Source organism: Sparassis crispa, assembly GCF_003851025.1.
Source record: "Sparassis crispa DNA, contig_000009F, whole genome shotgun sequence".
In the NCBI taxonomy this organism is placed as follows: domain Eukaryota; kingdom Fungi; phylum Basidiomycota; class Agaricomycetes; order Polyporales; family Sparassidaceae; genus Sparassis; species Sparassis crispa.
In genome coordinates, this window is record NW_020939756.1 from 866,958 (window position 1) to 877,326 (window position 10,369).

Consider the following 10,369-nt stretch of genomic DNA (forward strand, 5'->3'; position numbering starts at 1 on the left):
CCCCCGCGAAGCCGCCTCTTGCTCAAGCTGTCAGTATACTAAATGCCTATCTCTGTCACGCATACTGCGGTATACCTTGGAGCAACACCTCTGGAGCCGTGTACGGGATACATATGTATTGTCGTGAAGTGCCATACAGGGGAACTGTGAAGCAAGACGTGGTTGTCAAGGATATATATCCTTTGGTCAACCGCACTATTAATGTGGCGACAGACATGAACATTTGAACGCGAATGATGCCGCTAACATCCGCAGAGCTCGAGGGCAGCAACAGATGTGGAAAGGTTGTAAATGCATACAGCACGAAGTCCAGGATAGAACATCTCCGGTGTTTGGAAATTGCAGACGTCGATAATCGAATACCGGTGCAGTGTATGTGAAAATGGGAATGGGATGTATGAAGGAATGGCTCTGAGGATGACGGTGGAATGTAGAGACGAGCATTATGGATACTAGGCCAGCAGATACAGCCTAATCTTTGATCGCCTTGTACATCTCCGAGGGAGTCAGGGAATCCCGCTCGGAATATAACCAAGTGAACCGATACATTTCCGTCCCTTGATGGGGAAAGCGCATGAACGGAGCCAGCCTTATTTCCTCCAAAGAAGGGATGGCCACCGTCAGGTCCACGATACTCGAGTCGTTGAATATAACGTCAGGAAGGTCAATCTCAAGGCACCGAAGATGGGGCAATGGCCCAAGCTGCCATATCTCCAGTTGGATGGGTTCCTGCACATAGCCGACATGCGGAGAATGGATGCGCAGCGTGTGCAAAGAACTGGAGCAGTGCATCCGGAGAGCAATACACATACGATGCCAGTCCAGGTCGGACTCCGCAGGGACAAGCTCGAGCTCGACATGATGAAGCTGGGGGCCCGACAGATCCCTAAGAAACACAAGACAATCCGTACGCGTCCCTATGAGTCGAACCTTGCGCAATCGTCCGAATTTTGGTATTTTTACATCCGGTACATGACTTTCAGAGGTGCGCATGGAAGAGGTTGGCTCAGGAATGGTGTCGTAGGTGTTGCGATGGTACTCCACCGCTGCGCTGGCGGATACATTTCCATACTTCACCGCCAATCCCAAAGTATGTAGCTTGGGAAGATCCGCTACCCATAACATGAAAAGAGGATCAGGCTCGATACCCTTTGCTGAGACCAAAGACAAGTGCTCCAAAGCAACCTCGGACGGAGGTACATCCTTGATTAATGCGTAGAAGTTATAGAGGCCGCTCACTTCAATCGACAATGAAGAGAGTGACTTCAAATTGTGCGCTGGCGCACTCGCCGAGACATTGCGCCATGCAACGAGTGTGGAATATCTCATCCACTGCACCTTTACATTGAGGGTCTGCACTTTGGGACCCAATAACAAAGTGCAATGCTTGGATTTGGGGGGGTAAGTTGACTGGTATGACAATGATGTCAGGTTGGGCATGATGTGATCAGGTCCATTGGTGTGCTTCTCTAGCAGATCAAAAAGGGTGGACGGTGTGCCGCTGTCGATGTACGAGATGCTACGAACGCGGGATCCATAACCTAGGATACGGTCCCAATCCTTCTGTCTCATCTAGTGAATGACTGTGTCACTGATGAACGCGGTGTAGATATTGGAAGAGAGATCGTACCGAACCGAATACTCGTGATTTGGTTTGCGGAAAGAGGGTGACTAATGGCTCAAAAGAGTTGAGATCGCGCCACAGCAGTGTGAGCGCGGGGTCCCTCAATGCCTTGCAAGTACGTGCAAGCCAAGAAAGAGAACCAAGGCCCCGATCTGCATGAAGAACAGCCTCAAGCAGCCGGGCAGTTAAAGCCTCGTTCTGAAGGATGGTTATGAAGATTGAAGCCATTGTGGCGCACCCATCAAACTTGCCAGCAGCACTGGACATGTCGGAAGATAGAGCGTTCTCAAGCTTACGATCCCTTTTTGCAGGAGATCCGCGTCACGGTTCCTTTCAGTGCAGGTAGGACCATCATTATCACGAGTGATTACTGTTTTAGGAAGCTAACCGGTCACTCCTTTTCTCCTTCCTGCTCGTCACCGCGAAGGTCCGCATCAGGTTGCCCGACAAAGTCCAGAACCAGAGTGTATGCTCCAAATTGCGACAGATTGACGTTTTCGGTTCTTTGACCCTCATTGGAACTGTCAGCTGTCTGCTGCTTGGCCTCAGCTTGAAGTCTACGGAGGAGCTTCCATGGTCGCACCCGCTAATCTGGGGTCTGCTGGCTGCGAGCGTCGTATGGTGTGCGCTGTTCATCCTTGTGGATACCCGTTTCTCGCCCTATCCTGTCGTGCCCACGAGGCTTGTTAAGGAGTGAACGCCTCTTGCTGTATATTTACTGTGTTTCTTCGGCAGTTTGCCACGTTCTCTTTGGTATGTCCGACCATAAATTAGTTCCTGTAGAAGCACTGATGTCCTTCAATTAGTTGTATAATGTACCATTGGTCAGTCTCACCTTATTAAGCAAGCATTTTTTTCCTGATGATCACATCTATCCAGTATTTCTCTGCTGTTAGATTAAATTCATCAACAGATGCAGGTCGGTAAAATTTTGGTTTAACTCATTCCGGTGGCTCATTTTATCTCACAGGATTGCACTTACTACCCCACTCAGTATGCTTGTCTTGATGTTGAGAAATGCACTGCTTGAATTCACTTCACACCATAGGTCACGATATCTACAGGGAGCATATTTGCCGGCTGGTGCATACCGTAGATGCTATGATGCTGGTATCATGCGGTCTTATCGTCTTCTGGAATGATATCACACCCGTGTTTCACTTGTGGTTTGACATTGTTCTGCAAGGTTTTGGCATGGCTAGCATTATCACTATTACTTTGATTGTAAGTGCATGCATGACAGTGTTGAGCTTCCAGTGGCTAATTGGATACGATCTGCAGGCTATGATCAACAGCGTATCCTGAGATAGGAGCTGACTTTGAACCTCAGCCTGTTACAATTCTCTAAGTTCAATTGGAGCACTCTAGTATTGCCCCATGTTATATGCTGATACGGTATTGCAAGAGATCAATCATAGTGTGATCATGATGATCAAGTATGTCCAGAGGAGAAGGGTTGGCAGACAGCAATAAGGTTGGCGAGGCACTCTTTATACATCACTGCTGGATAGAGAGACACATGACAGTACATAGAATATACAGTGGTAGCAGAGATCAAACTGAGTAGAAATAGCCAATAGAGTCAGAGGCTACATAGATCTAGCAATTGGTCAGACAAAAGCGAAGCAGTATGCACAACAAGTATCTGTAAACAGTAGCAACTGAATAGCAAGAATGGACTGTAGAAATGGTTGGTGAGAAAGATAACAGAATGGGACAGCAGGAATGGCAACGGAATGGGACAGCAGGAATGGCAACAGAAACAAACAGCAAGGATGGCAGAAAAGCAGCAACAAATAGTAGGAATGAACAGAGCAAAATCAAAGTGACAAGGATTATAGCCTGTTACAATGCGAGAACTGTTGGTTGAGAAGGCAAGAGTGTATGTGTCTCCTGTAAATCTGCAGAGAACATATGATGTGTCATCACTGGATAGTTCAGACTAGATTTGCATGTAACACTCTGCAGCAAATGCAAACCCATGTGAGGCAAGTGGGAAGGAGTTTCATCCATGTTATCTTCAGTCTGCAGAACCAGTGAAGAGCCTTTTCCGCAGGTCATTATATCCTCCTTTGTGGAGGTATCATAGTCTCCACCATCATCATGATCTACATGCCTTATATTAACAAGAAAAAACTGTTTTCAGAAGATGTGATATCACTTAGGAGAAGATTGCCATCTTGATGTTCTTCTAAGGCAGACTGTCTGCCAGTTGTGTTATCATGGCCTTTCACATCAACTGCAGACATCGGGACCCCTTCTGGAGGAATGGTAGCACTGATCTCCAAATCATGCAGCATATATTTATGAAGAGACAGAATGCCAACTACAGAGTAGTCAGCTAAGTCAAGAAATATCAAAGAAACTTGACTGACGACCATCCTCAGTAAGCTCAATTACAGGTTGAACTTGCTCTAGAAACTCTGGGATGTTGTCTGGGATCTCTTCATCCTTAAATCTGTCAGTTAGAACAGCACACTAAAAACATTGTGACAATCATGTACCTTGCACAGCATATGTATGTCTAAACTACTTGCTATGGCCATCTCCGCTTCAGAATGCTAAAAGTATGATGATATTAATGTGTAATAATGCATAATATAGGACCTTAGAGCATACCTTCAAAATGTAATCAAGGACATATCCTGCCGGATCAAATGGCTTTCATAGATTTCAGTGAGAAGCAATCATAATAAAGTTGACCTCAATGCACCTGTTTGCTTTCTAAGACATTACTGTCATTGTCTCTGGGATTAGATGAATCTCTTGGTTTGGCAGCAGCTTTTATCACTTGCTTCAGGAGACCACGTCGTCGCACTTTAAGGTAGTCCACAAATATGCATTGATTATGCTTCCACATGGGATCATCCAATGACTGTGGAGGATCAACAGCTAGACGTGGACCTGACTTGTACTTGAGGTTTGAGTGAGTGATTGCAGACTCTGAAGAACGAAAAGCTTCAGGACAGCCAAATGCTCCTGTAAATATCAGGGGAGGTGCTCCCTCATCCATCACAACCGTAGCCCATCTTGCTGTCTTCCCCCATCCAATCACAAGAACAATGTCCTCCGATGCCATGTCTATATCCATGGTGTCATTGGCAAATAGAACCCAGCTGTCGTGGTTCTTCTTCATGTAGTCAGAGAGTCTACGAGTGAATTTCACGAATTTGCTATCCCCAGCTTCAATGAGAAGAGCTGCACCATGCTGGTTTCCATTGTACTCGAGTGACAACACTCCTGTATCAATCCTGGGTCCAATGGTGTGTCAATATACATCTAGCATAAGGGGTAGACACCCACATTGGTAACATTCCGCCAAAACTTGGGCGACACAGATTCGTTACCGTAACGTCTGTGCTCATACGAGAATGGCATAGACCCGGAGAGCGCGGCCTGTACCCGAAGTTGTCTCTCCCCCTCGAGCTGAATGGTTCGAACCCCTCCGGCACACCAAAAGGATTCACTTCGCTCTCCTGGTCAGTGTGACCGAATGCGCTAGCCCACAACTCGTGAGGATATGCGTTGAACAGCCGATGAAAGGCACCCTCGCGAATAAAGCCAACATCGCCGAGGCGCACTTCGCCTCCTGGCGCAAGCTCCGGATCCCACAAGGGGTGGCCACGGTCCTTAGACCACAATAGCTCTGCGTAGACGTCACTCGCACTGGCCCGCGGCATTGGAAGGTAAGGGGAGTGAGCCCCCTGCAGTGGTGTCGTCGACGTCGAACACGGTCGCCATCGATCCTTTGAACGATATCGATCAAGGATCGGGCCAAAGTCTCCCAGCACGTGATGACACACGCGCTGAGGTTCGAAAGTAGTAGTACTTCTCCATCTCCATCTCTAGAGCGGCAGCGGAAGTGTGAAGGAGCTAAGCTGGTTGGCGATGTGGAATTTATCTCCTCTGGTTTATGCAGCTGCAATAAATGCCTTGCTGAGGCGAGCCTTCGACGCTGCCCGTGATCCAATTCCGGGACCGTCAAAAGCTGATGATTCCGCGACCTCATGCTCGTCTACTTCATCCCCCGGCAGCCTCTCTTCCCCTCATGCGCCACATCTTCACCCATCAACCCTGCCACCACCATCATCTCGTGTTCTTCCCTTTTCTTCTACTATTCGATCTCTCGGCTTTTCTCTTTCCCCCTCTCTTTCATCTACCCTGCCACAGCCTGCCTCTCCGCTACAAATGCTTCCCGCTCTGACTTCCGTACCTTCTCCTGCAGTGGCTGTCCTCGACGACAATGCCGCTACATGCACTAGTTATGTTTGCAGCGTCTTGGTCCCTCTCCTCATTCTCGGTGTGATGTACTTCCTCGTCCCACTGTTAAGTGGCATTATAACGAGGTACGTTCGGGGTGGCATCGCTACCGAGGCATCACCTTTGGATACTCGTACGCGCGTCGTTTGCCCGATGGTGCCCAAAGTGGGTGGTTATTTTCCTGTGGTGGCCGGTTGCAACTATGTTAACGATCATTAGCGCCAGTCCAAACTGACAGCGTCGGATCGAACCCAGCATTCGGCGGCTTGTGCCCGAGCCAGCGCGGATACAGTGGCCGATGCGAACACGATTGTCCAACCCGAAATCCGAGCGGCGAACCTTGATGTCGGAGCCACAAATCTTGACTCTGCACCGCATGACGTTCTGGAAAGGAAAACGAACTCTGCGAGTACGGGCGCGCTCCCTCAAGTTGATACTGCCGTCGAGGATCTTGTGACCGCGAGGACACTCTCTGACGAAACCTTGTCTAATGCGATTGCGGCCCCTCTTGATCCTGCTACTGCTTGTGCTGCTGTTGCTCCAATGGATCTGGACGATAATTCGAATGCGTTGAATACTTTGGTCGACACAGATATACCCACCGCTGATGAAAATGAACTGGGCACTCCAGCTACCGCAGCGAACCCCTTGATCATCATCTCAGATTCCTCGGTTGCTAACCCCTTGGTCACCATGTCTAACTCGCCCCCCTTGACCGAGCTCAGTGGTTTCTCTCTTTCAGTCGCTGTGGCGTCTACGAGAACTACCTCTGGAACGACGTCTCACACCGCACCCAACTGTGACACCAAGTCATCGGACTGTGGCGACATCCAAGAGAAGCTCGACGATGCGATCGCACGTGTGTGCGCTGTTCCATCTGGCGATACTGTCGACCACCTCATCGCGCGCGTCTGTGGCGACCAGAATGCTCCTGATGCTCCCACGTCGGACCTCAAGCCTTCGATCTCCTTGGGAAGGGTTGTCGACGTAACCATCGCTGCGCACATCGCAAGGGTAACCGCGGGGGTGCCCTCCTTCACGGCGCTCCCACCTGTTAATATTTCGCCTGTGCCAATCCGCCCCGGCATGCATGCTCTTCTGCAGTCGCCACTCTCACAACACCGCCCGCCAGTGCACCCTGCGCCGGCACTCAACTCCAACATGCGCAGTCTCTTGGTTTCTATTCCCGCCCCGCCGCCAGCGCCGACGGAAACGCACCGCTCCATGGAACATCGTCACCCGATGCCATCAGCGTCCGTACCTTTGCCTACCTCTTTTGCCGCGCACGAGAGGCACGAGAGCGCCACTGGCGACTGTATGCCGCCCCCCGCCTTTGCCCACTTGACTGCCCAATATGTGCGGGATAGTGTTCTCTCTGCCCATACGAAGCCCGAGGGCGCACAAGCCGTTCCCATCCTCGCGGTACCCAGTGGCACAGCCGAAGTCGGTGTCAACCCTCCAGGAATGAAGCGTGAGCATGCGGAAGTGCTAGCTGCGTTGGTGCAGACGTGTGCGGAGCGTGGGGACGAGAACGTCGAGAGCGTGCGCCCGTGGTCGAAGGTAGTGGGGTACGAGCGGCAGATGGCGAAGGGCGCGAGTAGGATGTGACCGATTTTCCGCTCGTGACCTGGACGACCCCGCCCGCATAAGGTGTGCTTGTATACTTCGCTTTCACCCTTCTCTTGTGACTTACATATTTGCACGATCTTTTCCTCACCCTGGACTACTTCGGTCTGACGGATTCCTCGATGCACTCGGTATCGTTCCAGTTTTTTCCCTTCAAATCTTCCTGTGATATCATCATGTAAAACCAACCTACATCCATTTTCACCCTCCATTTATTGCCTCCTGTATATCGTCTCGTTTTGTATCATCTCGTACATCCGTTAACCACCGCCTGCTATTCCAATAACGTTTCTCGAACAAAATCTGAATACAACGGCCGTGCAGGAAACTTCGAAAAAGAAACGCATAGGTACAACCATTTTACACACGACAGACAACATTCGTCACACAACTAGATGCACGGGCGAATTCGACGTCCCCAAGCGCACATATCCCAGCTCACGCGCCTCCGCAGGCACCCAGCGCGCCTCGCCCTCGACCGTACCGAGCACAGAACGCGTGATCGCAACGCTGCGCTGGCGCCCGCGCCCCGCGGGGTCCACCACGTCCGTGTTGCGGTCGACTGCAGGCGTGAACGGGAACGACGACGCAAGCGCGAACGCGCCCTCGAATGTTGGGTGCAGAACCGCGCGTGCGGCCGAGTTCGACGTTAGCGCGACGAGGCGCAACACGGAGTCGACTGCGGCGTGCGGGTATACGACCGTCACGGGGCTGTTGGACGTGCGGGCGTCGACGGAGAAGTTTCCGCCCGTGCCGGAGGATGCCGCGGACAGGAGATTGATGTTCGCATTTATTGGGCTGCGCGGGAGGGGTGTTAGCGATGGTATGACAGGTGGGGATTGGGAAGAGATGGGTGAAGAGAACGTACCCATTGCTGGTGTGCATCTCGACCACGGTGTGGTTTCCTTCAGGGTCGTTCAACATTCCGACCTCGACGGAGATGGGCGCATTGGAGGTGCGCAGCGTGAGGTAGGACGAGGTGTTGAACGAGCCTTTGATCGCGCTGAGGGTCGTCGTGACGTCGATGTGTTCTCCGAACAGAGACTGCGGCGTTATTGCCCAGCATTCAGATTTCAGCGGGAGAGGCAAGAGGTAGGGGAACTCACGGAAACGTCGATACCCATGAACGCGCCGCGGAGGGAGACTCTGCCGAAGTACACGCTATCCTTCAGGTCCCCAACATGGTGTGCAAACCAGGGCAAATGTGTTTCAAATTTGTTGATGAAGAGAGGGGAGCCGACGGGTGCGGCGGGCAGCTTAACCTTGATCTCAAATCGGACTTGTTGGTGCCGCCAGCGAGTAAAAGTAGGTGCCTGCAACAAGCACGATGATTCTCTCAAGGTCAACACAATCGACAGCAGGATTTACTCACGAATATACCGACGCCGTTCACCCCCTCCGCAGGCTGCAGGACACAGACCCTTGTCAAGGCAAACCCGTGCTCATGCTGGAAGAAAGCGGTGATTTCAACACCCGCAACATCAGAGCCGACGCTCCCTTCGTCAGTGATCTCAACAGAACCGCTCGCAAAGGACGGACTCCCGTGGGAGACGAGATACAGCACGTCTGATGAGACCGGCAGCTCGAACGAGGTCGTCGCGATATGCAGAGGGTGTCCCAGATGGTCGGGATGGCGGTGGAAGTCCTCATCGATGGACCAGTTTGCGTCGCGCACACAATGCTCGGGGACGTCTGCTGGAGGCATGTCGGGGCCCAGGTGGTGTCTCCTATCGTGGAACTAGCACGACAGTCAGGATGGCTAGGAAAACGAGGCTTAGGGCCACTCACCATGCGAGCGACATGTGGCACTAGCTTCGCAAGGTGGCCGAACAGGATAATTGCCACAGAAATGAAAAGAAAGGCTCGCAGGAAGCGCTTGAAACCTGATCGCTTTGGCAAAGGCCGCAGACCAGACGGTGAGTTAACACAGTATACAGCTGTGGTGCAAGGAGCAGGCAAGAGCGGGGCCGACGCGCCCTTCTCGACCGGAAATGCGGTCTGCGTAGCGTCTCGAATGTCAGTGTTAGGATCCATTGTGCTGTCAGTCTCAGACGATGCCAGGCCGATCGCAGGACACGGCATATTATACTCGTTCGCTATGCTGCTGCGCACTGCGGGTTGTGAGCCTGGTGCGAGTCTCATGTCTGCACGCACATGCGATCATAATCGTGTGAATACCGCGCCAAGTGACTTGTCCAGGGACAGACGTACCACTGGTGAACGCGGAGACTGCGGGTTTCTGCACCCAGTGGGAAAAGCTGCGCAGATGACGCTGACAGAACCTGGATAGAATTCAGTTGGTATGACTGTCTACGCACAACCTATGCCGTTCGAGACCGCCGGTGCCGAAGGTGCGCCCAGTTGTGGCCTGCGCCACTGTAGCTGCGGAAATGATTCCATCACAGTTCTTGTAGCACTCCACGCGGTAGCACGCAAGAACTGCGCGAAAGGATCGAGAATCATAGTTGCGCAGTCACCTGCGGGTCGTCCGTTGTTTCCCTGGCAGAACTCGTAGAGAGCTCGGAGTCGGCTGGCAGTGGGACCTCTCAAGACACACGGTCACGTGTAGACGCGACGCGACGCGCTTACTTAAGTGCGTACAATGAAGTTGAACGAACATCTCTTGTCACTCTCTTGTCGTCAGACTCGAGAGATCTGGGTGGATCTATCACGCCGTAGTACTTAATCTACAGAAACCTGGTTCTCTGAAGCTTCATCATTTAGGGTAGGCTAAATATCGCTCAAACCCGACTCATCTGAGTCCATTCATGAAAGATATCGGTCGACCGGTCGACTCAGGCTTTTGTGCAAACTTCTCTAGACCGGAAGGAACAGTTGTGATATGACTCGGGGATCTGC

General features: G+C 51.6%; 4 protein-coding genes across 4 annotated transcripts; 1 reads left to right on the forward strand and 3 right to left on the reverse strand.

Moving 5' to 3' along the window:
- Nucleotides 1–471: 471 nt before the first annotated feature.
- On the reverse strand, nucleotides 472–1,891 carry SCP_1003130 (hypothetical protein; the record flags this gene model as incomplete). Its single annotated transcript, XM_027762178.1, has 2 exons — nucleotides 472–1,572; nucleotides 1,631–1,891. The coding sequence occupies 2 exons, from the start codon at nucleotides 1,889–1,891 to the stop codon at nucleotides 472–474; spliced, it is 1,362 nt and encodes a 453-aa protein (XP_027617979.1).
- A 1,578-nt stretch (nucleotides 1,892–3,469) lies between these two features.
- Nucleotides 3,470–5,304, reverse strand: SCP_1003140 (WD40 repeat-like protein; the record flags this gene model as incomplete). Its single annotated transcript, XM_027762179.1, has 7 exons — nucleotides 3,470–3,732; nucleotides 3,786–3,950; nucleotides 4,000–4,075; nucleotides 4,129–4,185; nucleotides 4,244–4,285; nucleotides 4,338–4,875; nucleotides 4,928–5,304. The coding sequence occupies 7 exons, from the start codon at nucleotides 5,302–5,304 to the stop codon at nucleotides 3,470–3,472; spliced, it is 1,518 nt and encodes a 505-aa protein (XP_027617980.1).
- A 508-nt stretch (nucleotides 5,305–5,812) lies between these two features.
- SCP_1003150 (hypothetical protein) lies at nucleotides 5,813–7,492 on the forward strand (the record flags this gene model as incomplete). Its single annotated transcript, XM_027762180.1, has 2 exons — nucleotides 5,813–6,049; nucleotides 6,110–7,492. The coding sequence occupies 2 exons, from the start codon at nucleotides 5,813–5,815 to the stop codon at nucleotides 7,490–7,492; spliced, it is 1,620 nt and encodes a 539-aa protein (XP_027617981.1).
- Nucleotides 7,493–7,893: 401 nt separating this feature from the next.
- SCP_1003160 (54S ribosomal protein L16, mitochondrial) lies at nucleotides 7,894–9,652 on the reverse strand (the record flags this gene model as incomplete). The annotated part of the gene is made up of 5 exons (XM_027762181.1): nucleotides 7,894–8,308; nucleotides 8,379–8,554; nucleotides 8,617–8,823; nucleotides 8,883–9,248; nucleotides 9,299–9,652. 5 exons carry the CDS (start codon nucleotides 9,650–9,652, stop codon nucleotides 7,894–7,896), a joined length of 1,518 nt encoding a protein of 505 aa, XP_027617982.1.
- Nucleotides 9,653–10,369: the final 717 nt, after the last annotated feature.